We start from the raw sequence: 22207 nt of genomic DNA on the forward strand, positions 1-22207 counted from the left end.
CAGAGCATACCAATCAAAGATTCAAATCGTTTTATGGCACTTTTGGCCTTGCTGTCTAGCAACAACCTATCTCTAGCATGCTACGCGTAGGACTGAAACGTTAGCTATAATTTTGCTTATATTTATAGATTCGCGTGCTTCCAACAGCTTCGCTTTTGCATCGATTGACCAATCAGAGCGATGCTTTCCCTTTGATATATCGCTTACTCCTTCAAAACCGTCGACTATGGCAGGGAAATCCTGCATGCCGGAGATTTTTTGCAGGCAAAATAGGACACTGCTAGCTATAAATCAACATTTCAATGATACATAATTAAAAATACATGGCTATGAACATTCAAATCGATACGTAGAAATATTTCCAATCAAATGGTGACATAATATTGATAATTGATACAAAATTGACTAAGCTGTAATTGTTCAAAACCTGACCACATTTCTACGTGTAGTTTTCTTGAGTTTCTAATTTGCATTCCTATATAGAAAACGAAAATGTGTTCCACATTAAAAAGTATCGATGTTCGAGAGTAAAATAGTAGCTCCGATTGAAGAACATTCCGGTGAGAGCGTTCTGTATCCATCGAAACTTGGGGTAGTCTGGAGTACATAGCGGGAAAGGCGAAATCTTCTATAAACAGATTTTTATCGGTGCCACAAGAAATGACCGAGCGTTGTCGTGATCAAATTTACTGACTGATGTATGCTCTTTTTCTCTAATGCCCGCTTTTTGGGTTGAAAGTTCAATGCAATGCAATGGTCCTAGTCTAGACAAGCCTTAGTATAAAAATGATCGTAGCAGTAGTCATGCAATTGTCTGTACGCTAAGAATCGATTGCGAAGCCACTCGAAACGAAATTTTCAAACTCCGCAAAAGGAATACAATGTTACGATTTTGGTTGAGTTCGAACAACGACTACTCGGAAGTATTTCTTAGTTTGCGACACTCTTGTGATTACATACGATCTACCATACGTAGATCAAGATTAATATTTCCCGAAGCAAACGCGACTTGTTTTTATGTTGTTTTGGCAACGTCCGCTATCTCTTAGCTTCAAACCTTTTAGGCACAGGAAAATGTCTTTTTGTGTCACACTCATTGCAAAGATGCACTACACGATTAAAATAAAGTACCCATTTATATGGATTATTCAATCCATTTCCGACAAAACTCAATAATGGGTCAATCAAATGAAGGGTGATTTTTTTAAGAGGTGTAGGATTTGATTTTCAAAAATAAAACACACTCACACAAAATTGGAGAAAATTGATGAAATCTTCATTGGAATCGTTAGAACGATCCACATAATTTAATGTTTGAAAATGATTTCATGTAAATGTTGGCCGCGGCTCCGCTTTAGACGGTCCATGCGCAAGGTTCAACTTTGGCACACACTCTCTCTCTTCAAAATATCGGTCGGTATTTCACGAATAATGTCACCGGCCCATAATCCACACCAAACAGTGACTTTTTTGGGATGCATAGGGTAGCTCTTGCAATGTTCTGGCTGGTCTTCACTCCAGATGCGACAATTTTGCTTGTTGACGTATCCATTGAACCAGAAATGAGCTTCGTCGTTGAACACCAGTTTTTATTCGATAAAAAGGCGATATTCTTCCTCCAACTTTGCCAGCGCCAATTCATGATTAAATTCTAGACCAAACTGAACAAGTTTAACATTGACATAAGACACGATTTACGCGCGATCTGCCAAAAAAAGTGTTTCCAAAAAGATACCAGCAAAAAATCACCCTTTATGTGCCAAAAATTGGGTGGTTTATTGTTCTTTTTTTGGTTATAACTTTAACCGTGTACAAATTTTCATGTTGCTATAAATTTCCATGTGGCCAAGCCTCCGTCTTCCAAAAATTTGGGCCTCTAAGAGCATTTCTTGTTCTCTACGTCGCCAATTTACCAATATATTCTGCCCCATGGGTGGCCAGATTGAAACGATGGGTCTCAGATGTGCTTTTCTTTTAACTGTAGTACAAGGGCAATGCTTTTCGCAGTAAACAAATAGTCTGTGCTATACGGCGGATGTGGTAGGACTTCCCATTTGAGTGTTTCTAATGTCGTTTTCGCTTGAGAACACTGACACTGACCCAGGGTAGTTTCATCAAACAAACACTTTTCACGAAACTGTGTTGATTTAGCACTTAGCAACGGGGGTTTGAGCAAACCTGATATAACAACCAGGTTCGAAACTGACTCGATTTTCAGTTCAACAACGTTAAAACTAGGTTCGAAACTAGCTTCAAACAAACGGTTTGACAGCAGTTAGAGTGGAAACTGGGTTAGGTTTGGCATCAAGCGAAAACGACATAAGTATATTTTACCGGCTGTGCGACATGTGGGAGAGCATTGTCATGTTGCAAAATTACTTTGTCGTGTCTATCGGTGTATTGTGGCTGTTATTCTTGCAATACTCGGCTCAAACGCATCAATTGTCGTTGGTGGACATCTCCGGTGATCTTTTCACTCGTAATACACCACCATCAGCTTGTTCCACCATATAAAGAGCATAACTTTCAGGCCATGAATATTCTGAGCGGCCGTCAATGGTGATGCCCGGCCGGGATATCCATACGTTGCCCGACGTTTTGGGTTATCGTAATGAACCCAACTTTCATCGCCAGTAAAATGACAATTCTATGAAAAACATAATCTTTTCTTTTGTACCTTTGAAACAGTTGTACGCACGTGAAGAAACGGCGCTCGACGTCCCTTGGCTTCAATTCATACGGTATCCAATTGCCTACCTTTCAGACCATAAAATTAATTTTTGCATCATTTTCGATGTCAATTTCAAAAAACTAATATGATTTATTTTCACATGCTTTGGGTTGTAAATTTAAGTTGATTGTGACGCTCCTTTTATGTGCATCTATCGGGACGTGTAAATTTACATGACTATTTCTAAGTATACATGGTTTGGTTATTACCATTAGAACATCATTAGTTTCCGCAACTCTGCGATTTTTTGTAGGGAACATTGTTATTCTACACAGAAAAAAAAATTCAGGTGACATGATTCTGCAAACGAAACAATTCATAACTACTTAACTTGTCAAATGGCGCAATATTCCTTCCGTACAGTGCATATTATAAGATCACAGTTCGAAAAATTCTTGTGATTTTATATCTTATAAGATGCACATAAATGGAGCGTCATCTTTCACACAAATTTATATTAAAGAACATGTAAAATTGTGTGATTTGAAAATTACATGGCTTTAAAAGGAATGAAATAAAAATCAAAAGATCGACAGCAACAACGCGACTAGAACCGAAAAACATTAGATCACAGAGCACACCAATTAGTCGACTGAGCTACAGAAGCACATATCTGCTAGGCTGGTAAATCGTGCATATAAATTCATGCAGTCTCACTTGCTAGCCGAGTGCAAATTACACTCGTAGCCAGTAAATTTCTGTACGAATGGAAAATTGCGTCATTTGAGAATTTAAGTAGTTATGAATTGTATCGTTTGAAGAATTATGTCAATTGTAAAATTCATAATTTCTTTCTGTGATGTAAAATCACTAGATTTTTTCGAACTGTGCAGTGTATGAAAACCAGTGATGCCATATTTGCAGATTTATCTCTAACGTCATAGATATCTAACGAACGCTTCAGATATTTAATGACCTAACTTATTCTAAATATGTTAGAACGACTTTTTTTTAATCTCGTGTACTTGACATTCATTTTTGCTAGCTAAAAAGGAGCAGTTTCATTGCACAAACTTGGTCTTTATTTTGCGCAGTGACCATAATGTTTTTTTTTAATTATAGAGATTTTAACCTTAAGGTCATTCGCCTCTCCGGGCCAGAAAAATTTTCTGACCCTATGTGCGGGGTTGGGAATCGAACCCAGGTGGGCTGCGTGAAAGACATCGACTAGCCCATCGCGCTATACCCGTCCCCACTACCATAATCTAACTTTTCTTGTCTACCACACTTTACAACTCGTATCTCCGGAACCGGGAGACGGTTATCTTTCATATGAATTTTATTTGAAAATATGCAAATAAACCAAGTGACCAACGAGATTACCGTTAGTCGCAACCAGTTGAAACATGTAAATTTTACATTCGTTCACTTTTTGGGTGTTACTATCAAAACGAATGAATGTAAATCGATTAAAAACTTAATCAAATGTTGCTTTTTTCAGTTCAATTCAAACAGAAAAAAGCTCAATTAGGTTTCTTTTCTAGTAAATACCAATTCCCGGCCCTTCCGTCGGACTATTTTCATAAAATTTTGTACAGCTTACTGCACTTTTCTCACCGTAAAATGTCAGTTTGCATGAATTACATACCACTCCAGAATGGTAAGATACAAAATTCAACCAAAACAGATCAAAATAGTTGTTCTGCTTAAGGAAAGGCAACGTGCGGTTTTGGCAGGCACTTCGACACCAAATTTTCCTGATTGATGATTTCAATCGTTGTGTAGCTGTCGTTCTTCAGGTTACATCCCAAGTAACAATTTTAATATTATTAAATACTTGTAGCTATCTTCAATGCTACATAATAAATCTTGCAATAAAACTTTAAACTCCACGAAAGCCTACTGAAAACCTCTATAAGAGCATGTTCCTGCAAAGTGGACCATTCTTCATAAGGTTTATAAATCAAAATGAAGAATCAGCATAAACCTGCTTTAAAACTCCAAATTCAAGAAAATTTTGAAACCAGCTTTACGATCAACATTAAATTTCTTTGGATGGAATGAATTCCACTATGAATAAACTGTCGTTTTGATGATAGTTTTCTTGACTATGTGTGTCATGTCTACTTTGAATGCAATCAGTAAGAATATATTATATTTTAATTACGAGTTTGAGACCTTTTCCGAACGTAAAAACTTTATGCGCCTTTATTTTTATCGTGAATGTAAGGATAAAAATAAGAATTATAACTAATCGCTTTGAAATAAATGCGGTTTTTGCGAAAGTCTCCATGATTTATGAAAATTATTTTTTGTGATTCATCGTCATTTTTGTATAAAACTATTCTGTGGCGATAAAACTGGTGCATACGATCTGAAAATGAATCATGAAAGTCAAACATATTTACTCGTTTTTGCATTTCGAAGTTTATTTGATGTCAATAAATGCTACGGTATAGAACATCATAATGGCGGCCATGAAATTTCTTTTAATGCAAATTACACTTAACCTAAGAAGCAATAAATCAAATAGCCTACAACTAATTTGTCATAAATGTACTTTGGAACCCTCAAATTTACTCTGAATGAAATTGTCATAGAATGAACACGCACACACACAAAACTAGATCTATGAAAGAATTTAACTGACAATAATGTTTTAAAGAAAATGTTTGAAAGCAATATTAAGAGTGTTTGCATGGTTTTATTCTGGTGCAAATTGTTTTATTTTTATTTTATTTTTAGTGTAGGTAAAGGGTTCTATAGAAGCTTTGAAAACTATGATATTACTGGTTAAAAGAGACACTTATTATAGTTGTCATAAAACAGGTAGTGATTGAAAAATCAATTACAAAACTTCTATAAATTATAATCAAAACCATAAGGCATTCGAATTGTTACTTGGGATGGGCGGAGCGGGTATAGCGTGATGGGTAAGTCGATGCCTTCAACGCAGCCCATCTGGGTTCGATTCTCAACCCCGCACATAGGGTCAGAAAACTTTTCTGGCCCGAAGAGGCGAATGACCTAAAAGATAAAACCTCTATAATCGAAACAAAAAAAGGTTACAAGGACAGATGGTCTGCCACATAAGATATTTCTTTGCGAATTTTGTCGTATAAAATTCCGGCCAAGGAAGCTGATTAAAATCTGTTTTGACATAGGGTACCTGTACCACGCAGGACCCTAGGTACGTTTCCCTGTAATTTCAAATCACAAATTAATTTTTTTCTTGTAATTTCAAATACCGCAATCATTAATGCCTCGATAATTATCTATCGTTTCAGAGCGATGGTTCCCTGCAACTGACCAACCTGACCACCAGCGATGGTGGACTGTACACATGTTCGCAGATGGTACCGCATCTTACGGCTGATCAGCAAGGTGGCAGCGGAGAACTCGAAAACGACACCAGTGTCAGGGGTGTACTCGATGCGAACTCTCGGAATGACAGCTACAACACAAGTGTCGAAAATGACGACCCTGAGAAGGATGACGGATCGTCAGCGTCGGAGCAACTGGACAGCGCACCCGACCAGTACGTGGAGATCCGACGGGTGAATGTCAAGGTTCGGACACCTCCGCTGGCAGTGTCTAATTTTTTTGTACGTGCCTCCACAATCATAGCCGTACTGGTATGGGAAGTGATGCCAAACCGAACCGGTGGTTACGCGATCCGTGATTTTACTTCAGAAATGCGCAGACTTCGCATGACCGACGAAGATCCGGAGGAACCGTGGGAAACTATTGATCCGCGGCACATTAGTCCGAATGCGGTGAGTGTGAAGTGTGTTTTAGCGTCTTTGTTAGTTATCATTTTTAATTTTTCGTTCCGTTCGTTGGTGTTGAAATCATAACAACCGTAGCGACAGTTGGAGATTTACCATCTCATCCCGAACACGACGTACGAGTTCAGGATTTGGGCTAACAATGCACTCGGATCTGGTGATATCATGACGATTACCGCCACCACGACCCCCGATATGGGAGAAAAAGGTAAGGTTTGATTTCGCTTTAACATTTCCGAATGGGAACTGTCATCCCGCCCCGTCTAGATCTGATACGGCGGATAATGATCGATGCGCAGAACTTCGACACTCGTGTCTGGATCGCAGCAGTCGGCGTTGTCATGGGGACACTTGTCATCCTGTCGCTCGGCACTTGCATCGTGCTCTACAAGGAATGTCGGGAGCCAATCGGTACTGGTAATCGGAATTTTTGTGTCTGTTGATAGTTTTACCTTAGGTTTGCTTGTTCGTTTCTTGCCATGAGTTGTGTATTTATTTTTTTATAGCTTTTATAGCAACGTTTACAAGGGACCAATTTTTGGAATGTTTTAATAAAAGACAAGCTCGAGTAGTCAATTTTTAGATGCAGCTCACGTGCTTTTTTCATACACATTAGCGTTTTTCTTTTTAATGGAGAAATCCTTTTCACTAGATGTAGTCTTAAAGTGCTTGAATTCGAAATTGTAAAGATCGGTCAGGTATTATTGCTCATGAGCGTTTGATTTCATCAAATATCTTCATTAGATTATAGAAAATGATGACTTCAAAACAGTGTAGTGTAGTTAATTGTTAGTGATTTGCGTGCGATGGAAAATGGCTTACGAACAGAGTTGTTGAAGTGCCTCATTGAAAGTAAGGCATTTTCCATACGTAGTAGTTTTGAAAAGCTTACCGTTTGTCCAACATACATGCTATATTTCATTCTAATAGATTTTTTCCTAAATTCTTTTGACACTTCTGCCTGTTGCTCACGGAACAACTAAAAAAAAATCGTAAAATAAAAATACAATGCCTGCCTGCCTGCTCATATTCTTCCAAAACAAAAAAAATTGCATAATCGTACACTGAAAAAAATCCAACCACACTTTCTGAACCAAAAAATAAAACAATGCAAAACATGTGCGTGCACACAGAAAAAGAGGAAGAACTCGACAGTCTGGAGTTGGTGCCGAACATAATACTGAATCCGGGTTTCTGTGACTCGGACGATCAGGGACAAAATCCGCTGTCACCTCCGATACCACGGACGCTTGCCTTCCAGCCGGTCGGTAACCATGTAAATTCGCACAACCAGCCTGGTAACAGTTACCACCACAACCGTCACTACTCATCGCCTTACGGTGGCGGTAGTCGGTATCACTACAACGATTACGACGACGACGATTCCGAGGACGAACCGATGACCTTCAGCCGTCGGATGTCGATCTTTTTCACCGGAAATACGATCAAGCGAATTTGAGTGAAGGTATTCCCGGAGGACTCCGCTAGATACTTCTAGATCGATCGATCGATCGTCGCTTTGTGTGCAAGCCACAATATGGCCGCTATTTTATCATCACTATATTAAACACACACACACAGACACATGCTGCTTTATCCAAAGTGGGCACACATATACATATTAACAAGGAAGCGGTTGCTTTGGCTACGCTTCTCTCAATTGGCAACATTCACAACCCAGGTGCACTTGGCTAGTTGCAACGGCATGCGACACCACACGGCACTACTTCCAAACAACTATTCCAAGCTTATGTGAAGAACTCTAATATCGTAATTCGATCGCTAATAAAATATGTGAAATGAAATGTGATAAATCGGACTAGGGTTTATAGGGATGATAAATCGATTGGTACAGTAAAATTAAAAAAAAAAAGAAAACAAATTTCGCGAACATTAGAGCTGACTAAAGCCTACACGCAAATGTTGAGAACCGTAGCTTTTGTAAGAAACACGAAACGAATAATGAAATGTAAATTCGGTAAAAACAATCGCAGTTGTTATATAGAGCATGAATGAACTTAATTGTCACGGAAAAGAAAAAAAAAACTGCTTGTTCATCATTCCAAAGCGAATGTTCATCATGAAGACTGTAGTGTTTAGCTGGCGAAAAGGAACCGGACATTCCTCGTGAGTGAGATTACAGAATTGGTCAAGCGTAGAATAGGATCCAGAAGTTAAACTAGTTTGTAATAAGTCCATTAAACTTTAATTTAATTTTGCTTTGTGTGGAAATATTTTAATTTTGCTTTGTGTGGAAATATCGATAACAAAATTTTTGTGTAATCAGACTAATCCTGAAATTCGAGATACTGCCATTGGCACAAGCAATTCTCGGTCATAATTATTATGGCTTTCAGCGAAAACCATGTGTTTTCGATTTTTTGTCATTCTATTGCTTCCATGTCAGTTCTAAACATCTAATTTACCAAGCAGTTAATCAAGCGAAGTTCAACTGTAAAGAGAAGTGGAAAGGAGCAAATCGCATTAAGTGATTAGGAAAGGATGCGAACCCAGTCAACAGTTCTAATTTTAATTACGGTCGTGTTGAATGAGGAGATTTTTCTTTTTTTTTTTTGCCGCCTGAGAGGCATGATCGGTACACGCACTTTGAACCAAGCGAATTTGAATTTGAGATAGGATAATTGTTTTCAATCTGGCTGTTCATTAATGGGATTCGACCATCGGTGGCGAGGGATTGTGAGGGTTGCAAAACAAAAATTAAATGAAAAACAGATTTAAATTCATTTAATTCTGTTAACAGCCCAAAGCAAGCCTTGCTTTGACGTTCAGTTGCGTAGTGCACAACACATCGTAGTAGGTCGTGGTAAAAAAAATTAGAGGGTTGTATTCAAGACACGACCGAGCACAATAACATTAAAAATGGAACGTTTCTAGGGTCTTCATAATAAATACAAAAATAAAGATGATAATGATGACGATACACTAAACTAAAAACTTTTTCAATTGACTAATTACAAACTTGCTCTAGTTTAAGCGCTTAGATTGTTGGCGAATGATAAAATTTACAATTAGATTCTTTCTTGATAATAAATTCTATTCAATTTTGATCCCTTTCCACAATTTTTTACATTGTTAAGATTTTGAATAACGTCCTTTAACTAGAATTCTACTAGAACTAGAAAGCTCAATTTTAGATACAAACAACCTAAAGATTTAAACCTGAACAAATGAAACTGATTTATTTTATGATAATAATCTTCGAGAAACGTACAAACTCATTAATTTTATTTATTTTAGCGAAAAATGTTGTACCAGTAAACTCAGTAATAGTGTATTTTATTAATCATTTTTCAAAATCGTCGATAATCTTCGGAAAGTGTCGGTAAATAATATGGCAACAATACGAGGAAGAAAACTTGTGAAACAGTCCGCATAAAATATTTAGTTACTTACATTAATTTTCGCTTTGGCATATTAGGAATATACGGAATGGATACGCAACAAAATTCAGAAATTTTGTTCATATTGTAACTTGATGTTATTAACACATGAATGAACATTGTCATAGTTACAACGCGTGTAGCCATCAGACGCTTATTGTTTTGAAGCTAATAATGATTAAACTGAAACTGGCGGTTAACCAAATTCTACGAGGGTTGCTATTCAAACGATACATGTAAAATCGCAGGTAAACTTACCTTTAGTTTATCTTTGATACTATATGATATTGCATCTAATTATACTGTATATGTGAGCCTGTGGAACTCATTTATACTACCAAACCGAGGAGGCCGCTTTTAGATGTTTCAGAATTTAATTTTGAATCTTTTGAAGCGTTTAATTCCTGGCGGGACAACAACTTGTTCAGTCACATATAATGAAGAAGAAGTATCTATGATTATCATCATAACACAACTTTATACTGAATCCATTTTCGCGCCACCGTTTTGTTCGTATGGGAATGGAGATTTAAGTATGCAAACCGATCCGTTGACAAATTAAAACATTTATAAGCTTACAATATTGAAGCTTTGGAATCATTTAAATGAGGAAAATCCATTAACAAATCATCGAGGAACAAGCGCTGCAAATTATATCCGAAAAATCTATCACCGATAATTCTAAACTGGTCTGATAGTTACCAGAAAACCAAAATAAAATACTCAATTCAAACCAATTTTTCAATGGTATGCAATTGAAATATTCAAATGACGTTATCTCATAAGTTTAAGTTAAATGTTTCCGAATCGATTGGTTGTTGAATTATATAAATCCATCAACAAATTACTGAGGTATGAGCATTCAAAATTATGACAGAAAAATGTTACGCGATTAGTTTTGCAAGTTTTAAATTGACACCCAGCCTCGGGAAGCGAAGTGTAAGGCATTTTTAATGGCAAAATCTACCAACAATTTGCTAAATACATGGGATATTTTAAAAGAACCGATAACCACGCTGATTCGGTTCTTCAATAGCTAGATGATATATAAGATATTCAAGCGAACACGAAGCGGTGTTGTGCAGACAACAGAAAATTACACCAGCACATAATGCAAAAGCGACAATCCAGCAAGTGAACGTATATACAATCCAGTCATCAGCTCACTGGACGAGCTACTTGTTTCATTCACAGTCAAACATCAACTAGGCAAAGAAATATTGTGCAGCCTATATTTATAGATTTCCCTTCATACTACGCATAACGATACGGTGTTTTTTATGCATGACGCAAAGCCTCCTATGCCGAACAAAAAGTTGACGTCATTTTGTAAAACAGGGATTGGTGGATGAAAACATAGGTCACTTCTAATCAATTTTTCAATAGTATGCTATTGAAATACTGAAACTACGTCGTCATACATGTTTAAGTCAAAAGTTTCCGAATCGATTGGTTGTTAAATTATAACAATCCATTAACAAATGACCGAGTTATTAACGTTCAAAATTATGACACAAAAAGGTTACGCGACTATTTTTGAAACTTTTAATTGACACCCGGCCCCATATAGTGAAGAGTAAGGCATTTTTAATGCCAAAAACATGTTTTCCAAATGACATTTTTTTTGCGATTGAAAATGTCAGTGTTGCACGATCTATTGTGTAAGAAACTGAGACGATTAAGCTTCCGAATAAAGATAATCGCTCGTATTAGTTGTGTGAATTTTTCAACTTTTACTTCTGCATCTGTTCAAAAGTATGCATTATACAACAATAACACGGAACAAATGAGAGAAAAAGCAAGCAACAAACAATGCAATGGTAGTTTTTATGTGGAGTCGAATGCTCAGTAGAGGAAAACTTCGTATAATCCGTTTGGAATATTTTGAAGGTTCTGAAAAGAACCGATTTGCGGAGTTTATCCGAAGTTTATCCGAAGTTTACAACTTCTGAGTATTTATTTATCTGCATCAGAATCAATATTCTAGACCAGGATTCAGGAATTGAAACTGAGTTCAATTTGGAACAGGCTCAAAATTCTCTTACAAATTTCTGGTTCGGAATTCAGTTGAACTGAGCTAAACTCATTTTAAGAATCCTGAAGTTCTGGAATTGAGTTCTGAACTTTGAAAACCTGATTGAAAGAACTAAATTCAGTTCCAAAATCTATTTCCAGAATCCGAATCCAACTCCAGCATGCAGGTTCTGAATTATGGATTTAAATTACGAAACTGAATTCAGCAATCAATTGTAAAATCAGGGAAAATTTGCAAAATCTGGCAATAGATCTGGTTCGTTAGAGTGTCTGGCGAAGTGAGAAAAATCTAGCATTTTCCAGATAAATCTGGCAACCTGGCAACGCTGGTTGTGCGCCTGACTCCCTCGAAACCGTCGTCATGGGTACGAGAAAGGTAAGCAAGCAAGATGGGTTTTCCTCATTGTTTTCAAAAGTTTGAGAAAACTAGTTTTGAGTTATTTATGGTTATCTACCACTGTTGAAAATTTAATTATAAATTGATGACCATATTTCCGATTATATGGATAAAAAATTACGTTGCAGTGTTCAATGGAACTCGAGATATTCTACCCATAATAATAATTGTAGTTTTACTAAAACCAGAGAAAAAATCGTAGGTCTGGTAGGTCGAGTTAAACATAACAAAAATGTTTATGAATGGGTCTCATTAACAGAGTTGCCATGTTATTTTTTCAAAAATGTGTCGCTGACCTAAAAATTTATCTGGATTTGTCTGGGTCCACAATATACAAGGTAATTTTGACTGGCGAGCTAAAAAATCTCACCACCTCTCGTATCGAGGCCAAAACCGTAAAGATCTGGTAAACTGACAAAATCCAGGACAATCTGGGAAAATTTCTACAATCTGGCAAAAGATCTGGTTAGTTTGAGTGTCTGGTGAAGCGAGATAAATCTGGCAACCTGGCAACGCTGAGTGTATCCATCAGTTTTGCTTAAAATCAATGAGAAAAAAGCATAAAGCATGTGTAAATTATTTCACGATTCTTTAAAATATCACTATTTGGTATCAACACTCTCCACTGATGGTGAACGAAGATGAATAAGACGATTGCAAGCAAGCAGAGTGGAATCTCTTTTGACAGCTAAATTGGAATCAGATCTTCGCAGGTCTCTGATTATAGGATCACTATTTTGAATCATAGACAAACACTGCGTTTACTGGGATTTGTCGCCTACGTCAAAATTTATATCTCTATGACCACTTTCGCCCCGGTCTTCCATATGTATGAATTTAGGGAAGAACGGGTCTTCAATTAGTTCTATACAGCCGTTAAGTTTTATGGTCCAGATTTACATAATCCCTTTTTATTTTGGGATCAGACAAAATGTGGAGCGATTTATCTTTTTGAGTTTGTTTTTGTTTGAATTCGGAAAATGTATACTTCTAGTTTAAGGCGATGAACTGTTGACGAATTAGGTTCTAGATGTTCCATGTGCCGTAAAATTTGCTATTCGAATAGTTGACCATCGGCGTAGGACGGAAGCAGTCGACCGCAAAGAATGACAAGCATAACAATGCCTTCTGCGAAAATCTATGAAAAAAACTAAATAATCGAGTGAGCAAATAGCCAATACAAAATATTATTCGCAACTTTTTATATTAAAAAGGGGCATCGCAGATTTAGATGATAAATAGTGTTTAAGGGCTGAATTAATAAATAAATATTAAAACTTGAATTGTTACCGAATATTGATAAGATTCAAAAATAACTATATAACAACAAACGTTGATCTTTGTATGTGTAAACCTGCCTGTTTCGCTGACAAGACTAATTCCGAAATCAAAATAAAAAAAGAAAAACTAGGTGAAATGCGTTTTATCAGTTTAATTCAGCAATTGCTAAAAATCCGAGCCTCTCAAACGTTTTCAATTATGATTATCATAAATTAAAACACTCTGGCTAAACTCTAAGTTCCGACCATGGTATTAGTAATTCCCATAAAGTGACAACCAACTGAAATAAAAGCCTACCGATTTATAAAGAAATCAAGTCAAAAGAAAATAGAGCAGTTCTATAAACATTGGATGATTACGTAAACTAACTATCATTCTAAGCAGAAACATAACATTTCATATCAAACACTACAGTAAATCGAGGAATATGGAACAACTCACAGAACAGAACAGAACAGTACAGTGTACAGATGATTAGGTGCGAGGAAGAAAATAACGAAGAAAGATGCGATATTTATATTTACGCTTTGTCAGTTTGTCCCTCACGAATCATTCGATTTCTGATGGAACTATTGCCTGCAGAAATCGCTAGGTAGGCAACGTAACTACACAGTCTTGAAATCTATCCAGCAAATAATACAACCATAAATCGCCTATGATTGTAAGTAGCTAACTATACCTATTGACATAAGAAAAAGAAAAAAAACTATGCTAATGCGAGGTTTAGATATATGTCGTGGTCGTACTTCTACAAACAAGTGCATATTAGAAGAAGAAAAAGCTCTGCTTTGTTCTGAAAAAGTCAGATCGATTCATAGAAACAAGAGATCTAGAGATATTCAAGATTTCAACTAAGCAACCATGTTTATGACTTGTCAGAAATGTCAGACAAACATTCTTCAGTTTTCATTTTTAATCCGTCCAAATTAAAAATCGTTGCTTTTTATTTAACACATTTTTCGCTATTTTTTTAAACTTAGATCGTGCCCATTTAATTTTATACGTCACTATTTTCCGTACTTTTCAGTAGAGTGATACAAAATAGTCTGTCGGATCCGATTGAAACCGCAGCTTTGATTCTGTATCTGATCATAGTTGAAAGATCACAGTAATTTCCAACCCAACAATTGCGTTACGACTAAGTTAAACCGAAGATAAACTCAAGATGGAATGGTTTATGATTTTTCATGTACCGTTTAGTTGAACCGAAACGCTATGATATGTTCAATAAAATACCGTGCGATGGCGTTGCTGAGCTGAAGACTGATTTCTCTCTGAGCTGACACACGATTTAGAATGAACACTGGCCCTATCTCGCCGGTGTTGGCTGTGTTTGCAATTTTCTCACGAAATTGAGTATGGCGCTGGGATCCACGCAAGTAAACATCGGACAAATCATTGCTCAAAACTCTATTTCAGGTGGTGGTGGTGTTATCGGGTATGTAGATCAATTTCTTCAAGTTATCAAGTATTCCCGGCTTGGTAAATGTGAAATAAATCTTTGTTTTCGGTGATAGCAACTGGACATGATTTGACGAATGAAAATAATTGAATTGAAATACGCGATGCATATTTAAACACTTTTCATTCCCATATCTTCATATTTTTGAAAAAAAATGACAACCGCTTTCATACATAGAATAATCTTGCCACCTGTCGATTTATCATCGTGAAACTGACAGGCGGCTATGATGTGTCCCTGTAAGAAAAAAATGTCAAACGTTGGCTAATCGTCCAAATTCAAAATCAAATAAATCAGCAATCTGACGGACAGAACAAAGCAGAGTGAATCAAACAATAATTTATATCATCTATACAGCTCATTTCACATCTTATTGTTTACAAATTGAAACACTTGAATTTGCCATGTTTATTACGCTTTCATTGCGAATATCTTTAAATATGCTTACCGACATTAAGACACTCGTTGGATCATATTGATTTGAAGCAGCCTTTTTTACTGCATGATTTCCAAATCCATTTTGTAACTTTGTAATCTCGACACAAGGCTCGATTAATCATATGAATACATTTGACATCCGTAATGACGCATTTATCGGTTTCCATCGACTAACAATTAAACCTCACTCATTTCACAAATATATAAGGCAGCAAAATAGCGCTAGAATGACTTTACTTCCTCTACATACCACCATTTTCTTCAGGTAATATAGAAAATCACAGCCCAAAAAAAAGGAATGCATTGCATGATTGCGGTGACTATGTCCAATGTACAATTTCTCGAAATATTTCCATTCTCACGTATATATTCTTCCTGATCTTAACACTAAAATTTTAAATTTTTAAGCAAAATTTTCAAAGCAAGTATGAGCAATAGACCGGTAAAAATATTGACTTTATTCGAAGTCAATTCGAATGAAAATTAGTTTCAGGAACTTCATCTCGCAAACGATCCGCTTGCAGGACTACTAGTTTATTCACTCGGATATTAAAGTTGTCAAAATTCAACCTACCATTTCAAGAATCAAAAATATGCCAATTTCATTTCATGCAATAAAGTAATATCAGAATTGATGTTTAGTCAACAAGAAACAAAATGGTAGAAGACTGCCAATGGATCGAATGTTACTACGCGAAGAATTGCTTAAATCCGAAAGGTTCTCTTTAAAAAAACTTTGCAAGAGCAAAATTCGATTATGTTGTCATGAATAAAGAAATCTGAACTACATTCAAAATTAGTAATGCTTTTTTTATTTTGTTTTTGAACACAAACAAACATCGTCAGTGACAGATCTTGAAATGACGAAATGAACTTGCATTTGGCAAGATAATTGTAGAGCAAGCTTACATTCGATTGAGTGATGTTCGAACAAAAGTCAGTATTTTCCGGTCTGAAGTACAATCAACTTTTCGATTACGCTTGTTTCTTATTATCAATAATAACCTGTTTGATTGATTCATTGTTTGTTAATAACTTTGATCTGTTTCCCCTTCTATAGGTCTTTCAGAGACTAGTGATTTCTTTTGAAAACGATACAGCCCAACTTAACCGGGTTTGCCCACATTGCCCGTACGCGTAAGTCGGTATAGAAATTTTGATAACTGAAGTGGATAAATTGCAAAAACTCAATTTCGCTTGATACGGGAATTTTCACATTCGATTTCTAATAACCTTTTATAATAGACGAAAATTGGTCTACGAACAAACTAACGGGAACATTAAAATTATTATAGTTAAAACATATATTAAAAAATAGCAGGTATTCTAAACTAACAAATTAAGACACCACTTTCTAAACCTTTCACCATGTTGTATTTTTTAATAACTCTCACGACAAAAGTTAAACTTTTTGATCACTTTCACTCGTATTTTAATAAACAAATCATTTTTCCATTAGTTCTGTGATAAAACAGATTCCACTCTATTCAAGGTTTTGACTAATATTGAAGTAGGAAAAATGAAGATATATTTACACCAATTAGTATAATTATAATCGCGCACCAAGACAGAGAGAAACAATGGCATGTATATTGTGTCCTGCAATTGTGAGAATGCATTTCCGATAACCCAGGGGCGGATTTACGGGAGGTCGAGGTCCTAAGCTACTAAATTTTCTGTATCCCAAAATGATTCCCAATCGAAATGATGGGGGGTATTATGATTAGTCACTAGATATTTATTCAATGATGCATTTAGCTGCCAATAGGGTCTTCATAAGCTCACGTATGTCCTGCTTATCCCGAACTGTAAATCCGGCCCAGCAATCACCTTTCATCGCTAGTTATAAACATTTCACTATTTTCAAGCTAATCATATATGTGTCTATTGCTACATTTCCTAGGAAAAAGAATTTTTCGCATATTTCTCGGATGATATTGGAAGTAAGCTGCTTTTAAAAAGCATTCCACCACAAAGACATATTTATATAAAAAATCACAATATAACCAATTACATCCTATCATACCTTGTAACCGGAAGGTAAAGTTACCCACAGAGCTCAGCTGAAATTTGCCAGTTCAATTCACTGAAATAGTTTCAAACACTTGTGAACTCATCACAAACCAGCTGTCGGTCATCTCTCCCATGATCAAACTAGTCTTGAGCATACTGTAGAACTTGCATAATCCGAAATTACATTGCAGAGAAAAGAACATCATGTAAACGCCAGTGTCTTACATATTTTATTACATTTTCAAATAAAGGCTGTTAAGAAATGCGCGATTGTATCTAGTCTAATGATCCGAAAGAGTCCCACTACATTTCATTACCGCTGCCTGATTGAGTAGTTCCTTGACATTATGTATCTTGGCGTCGTGTAGAAACGATAAAAAATTCTGACATTTATCAACTGACATCAGTACAGCTTAGAACGATTGACATTAATGGAGTTGTAGCATCCCACCATTACAAATGCCAACATTCAGGTATCAAATTTGTTACCGTTCCAAAAGTGTTTATTGCTTTCGAGGTACTGATAAGATGGCAAGTTCATTGTACTCTATTTCTATGTTTCTAAATTATCCCAGTTTTGAGTTTACCAAAAGTTTGAATTCAATTTTTGAGGAAGATTTTTGCATTAAAACCGAAGTAATTATTCGTTAAAGACGGTATTGGATTAGGAGGAGGCATACCGAAAATCGATGAGCAAAATCGAGAATTTTATTTAAAAAAAAAATGTCCGTAGCGTATCAAAAGCGTTATTCGAATATCTTTTCTTCTTTTGATAGTTTTAAATCATACGACAGCCTGTCATTTTTGAACAGTTATGCATCGCAGCGGTACGATTAGCCTAACACCGACGACACCACCTGCCGTCGTCGTCTATCAAAACTGTATCGTAAATTTAACTACCCCTCAGTAGCTGGTAATGTTAAAACGTAAACCCTTGAAAAAATGTTGGAACTGGCAACACAGATTGATAAATTATCGATTTTGATTAACAGTTACCATAACCTTGGTTACTGCATTTTGATAAATGTAAGCAAAACAAACTGCAGATCGGGTATTTTAATGCGAATAATTAAAATGAATTTTCCGAGTGGGAATTTCTTTTACCGTGGAAAGTTGCAACTGCTTCTGCATCAGAGCAGTGGATCGACTAGTCATTCGGAATGGCTAAAAGAATTTTTCTGTCGTGAAATCTAAGAAGGATCCACTTGCGATTGAAGGAAAACAGTTTTCTACGAATTTAAAATTCTATATTCAAGTCTGAATTATGGAAATATTTTTAATGATTTGAATTGATATATTAACATTTACAGTCAGCCCATCGAAAAATTAATTGAAATAAAAATAATGTGAGCTATGAGTGTACTTTCTATTTGCAAGCGATAATCAGTGATCGTAAGACGACACAAAGAACAGAAAATCGAACAATTGCTGATGGAGAAGCGAAAAGAATTTCTAAATTATACTTCTAATATTTAAAATAATAATTCTTTATCATTATAAAATCCGCGTATTGCACTTATTGTCAGAAGAAACCAAGGGAAGGAGAAACATTTTCTTCAAGCAAAAATGTGCATAAAACAAAAAAATATCTGTTACTTAAGAAAAACTTTCTTTTTCGTTTGTGCACTCGCATCAATATAATACTTCTCGAATTTTATTTAATATTTTTTTTTTGCGTAACTCTCATCTTGTGATTGAAAGTGTTATCAAAAATATTGGTGTTGTATTTTTAAGAAAATTGTGAAATTTAAAAGTTACTTTTGTTTCCTTTTAATTCATTTTGCTTTCTTTTTCATAAAAATATTCATTGTATATGTCCGTCTCCTGAGCTTTGCCTCTGTAATGACTGTTAATGTACCACTTAAGGAGCACTGCAAAGAATAGAAATGAATCTGAATGAAGAAATATACAATAAACAGGTTGTTCAGGATAATGTTTTTGCAGTGTTATGATAGTATGTTTACATACAACAGAATTAATGCTCTCAAAACAAAGAAACAATATTTAAACACTCATTTTAGTCGTACTGATGATGAATGTAGCATTTCGTTGATCTACACCCTCGAGTTGTTCTTAGAAATTCACTGAACTGGCGCAGAGGGAACCAAATTAAAAACTTATGGAACGATTCCTCATCTTTCTCAAAATGTTTGTTCATTTATTCTTAAAAATGCAAATTTTATTCGGAGTGCCTGGTCGTGTCGTCGCTAACACTGGCAGAAAGGCAGGCTAATTAAGAAGTTAAATGAATGAAAAATCAAGGAAAAGATGATTTTTTGGCAGAATATCCTGTTTCGTAGTTTTAAGGAACAATATTTACAATTTCAAGCTAGATTTTGTTGTCACTATTTTAAAGAAATTATTCGTCGTTGACGCTAACTTTGCGTTTAGAACTTGATCTGGCATCCCTGTGTTTAACGAATCGTTGAGTAAAAAGATCGGCGTGTTTTGTTTCAGTGTCACCATTCTGAAATCTTATTTTTCAGTATATTTCGACTGTCGTGTAGAAACGTCAAAACAAGTATTCAAAACGTGTTCGGCAGTAAACGTTGATCTGCTAAAATTCGCTATTTTCTAATTTTGTACCGACCGAAAGTCTCCGGTAGCATCGACAATGGAGAAATATGCCGTACCGAACAAACTACCGGCCGAAGAAATCAGCATTTTAGCACAGCGTAAGTCTCGCATCAAGCGTGATGCCAATCAGTGGGTCCGGAAGCCGCAACCACCGAATCGCAAAACCAAATTTTGCAAGCCGGAATTTTTCATTGCCGATTGCCGTAAGGCGGAACGTGATGCCAAACGGATCAAACGAAACTTTCTGAAAACCGGAGTACAGCTGAAGGATTCCAATATTGAACATGGCCGGCTTATTTTGGTTTTCCGCCACAGGGGCAAGTACATCGCCAATAAGGAAGTGATGCACATCTTAAATAAACTAGGTCTACCGTATAAACGGCGAGCTGTGCTGCTGAAACTGACCGAGGGCGTTCATGCGATGCTGAAAATAGTGGAACCGTGGATCATTTGGGGGTACCCTAATATCAGCACAGTTCGAGAACTGCTGTACAAGTACGGTTTGTTCAAGCAGCAAAATGGCGAGAAGGGACCGAAAAAGGTTCCGATTGCTTCTAATAAACTGGTGGAGGACAAGTTTGGCCATCTAGGAATTATCTGTGTGGAAGATCTGCTGCACGAACTGTTGACAGTTGGTCCGAACTTCACTAAAGTCACAACTATTTTGCACACATTCGAACTCCGTTCGCCGGTGGATGGCTGGAAGACGGCTCGAAAAGGAAAACTACGTTCTCTGGGTGGTGAGGCCGGCTTCAGAGGAGAGGAGATTAATGAGTTCTTTAAACGGCTGCTGTGATGAGGATGTTAAGTAAGTTTTTCATGATAACTGTAATAATAAGTGCTAAACAATTTTATATAGTTTTTCCTGAAGAGAAATCCTTTTTGCGAGCCATTCATTTTCTTCGGATTGATTAAGCTTAAATAAATAAATGTATTTAAACAACACTTCGTTGATTACATTGAAACGATTTTATTGTTTTTACTTATTAGGCGTTCTATCTCTGAAGGCTAGCGCAGTGAGTGCCTTCAGGTGGGCGTGATATTCCCTTTCAATCGATTTGGTTTCAATTTTCCATAACCTTGCACGCCCATCCGAGGAGGCTACAAATAAAAGAACTTTCAATTGCATTCCAAAGGTGACAGGGACCGGCAATACTTACCTGTGAAAAGATATTTAGAATCGTTACTAAACACCGCATCCCACATCCAGCATTTCTCGACTTTCAGTTCTGCGTGTAATTGGAACGTGTCTGTCCTGTAAATTTTAGCTGTTCCGTCACCGGAACAGGTAACCAGTAGACTCGAATCCGGACTGAACCGACATCGTAGAGCGTATTTCTTATGTGCCTCAATTCGCAGTTTCGGGTCCGTCTGGGTCAGTTGTGTTTCACTGTTAGCGCTATTGGACAAACTCCAAATGTAGCAGTTGCCCTTGTTGTTCACCGCAGCCATATAGGCACCGTTCGGACTGATTGCAATGTCCTGAATGGAACATTCCACCTCCGGAATCAATTGTTCGTGGACATCGGATTTGACATCCCACAGATAAACACTGCCACCTTGACTGCCGATAGCCAGTTCAACCTGATTCGGATGAAGGCAGACGGCATTGACCGGCGTCAGGCAATCGAACATTCGCTTGCAAGCCGGAACTTGAGAGCTCATATCCCAAATACGAACACGGCAATCCTCGCCGCCGGTGAACATCCACTTGCCGTCTTCCTGGAAACCAACTCGGGTAACATTTTTTTGCACGCATTCAAAATTTACCACCGGATAGCTAAAATTCATATCGTACAGCCGTATGTGCTGATAACCACCGGCAGCGAGGATTGTTCCTGCAGGGTTAATGTCTAGTGCGTTTACTTGCTGCAAGTGTGATTTGTGTTATTGCAAGTGAATTAACGCAGGGGACAGTTACTCACGGAATCTGTGTGCTGAAGGGTGCGGTAGCATAATCCGGAATATGGTTGCCATAGCTTGATTGTGTGGTCGTATCCCCCCGTCGCCAACATGGGCTCGGAGCACGGATCGACGGACATTTCCAACTATGAACTAACGATATCAGTTACGGTATTAGAAGAACAAAAAGAACTACCAATCAATAAGCACGGCAAGTGCTCGGTATTTTACTTCAATGTTTGT

General features: G+C 36.8%; 3 protein-coding genes across 5 annotated transcripts in view; 2 read left to right on the plus strand and 1 right to left on the minus strand.

The window, feature by feature from the left end:
- LOC131426122 (uncharacterized) overlaps positions 1–17750 on the plus strand; it is an 86316-nt gene extending 68566 nt beyond the window's left edge. For 2 of the 3 annotated variants that reach the window (XM_058588571.1, XM_058588573.1), the window contains exons 3-6: positions 5959–6447; positions 6538–6667; positions 6727–6876; positions 7593–17750. In XM_058588571.1, the coding sequence (XP_058444554.1) occupies positions 5959–6447; positions 6538–6667; positions 6727–6876; positions 7593–7918 (1095 nt within the window). In that variant the 3' untranslated portion in view covers positions 7919–17750. The remainder of the gene's footprint in view (positions 1–5958; positions 6448–6537; positions 6668–6726; positions 6877–7592) is intronic. The other variant, XM_058588572.1, reaches the window with a different exon arrangement.
- Positions 17751–19992: 2242 nt separating this feature from the next.
- LOC131426125 (uncharacterized) lies at positions 19993–20911 on the plus strand. The gene has a single exon (XM_058588575.1). It carries the CDS (start codon positions 20100–20102, stop codon positions 20856–20858), a length of 759 nt encoding a protein of 252 aa, XP_058444558.1. The 5' UTR covers positions 19993–20099; the 3' UTR covers positions 20859–20911.
- Positions 20912–21008: 97 nt separating this feature from the next.
- On the minus strand, positions 21009–22207 carry LOC131426124 (protein LST8 homolog). The gene is made up of 3 exons (XM_058588574.1): positions 21988–22207; positions 21223–21931; positions 21009–21163 (listed from the first exon to the last, which is right to left on the minus strand). The coding sequence occupies exons 1-3, from the start codon at positions 22102–22104 to the stop codon at positions 21042–21044; spliced, it is 948 nt and encodes a 315-aa protein (XP_058444557.1). The 5' UTR covers positions 22105–22207; the 3' UTR covers positions 21009–21041.

The sequence above is a fragment of the Malaya genurostris genome, chromosome 1 (assembly GCF_030247185.1).
Source record: "Malaya genurostris strain Urasoe2022 chromosome 1, Malgen_1.1, whole genome shotgun sequence".
Taxonomy (NCBI): domain Eukaryota; kingdom Metazoa; phylum Arthropoda; class Insecta; order Diptera; family Culicidae; genus Malaya; species Malaya genurostris.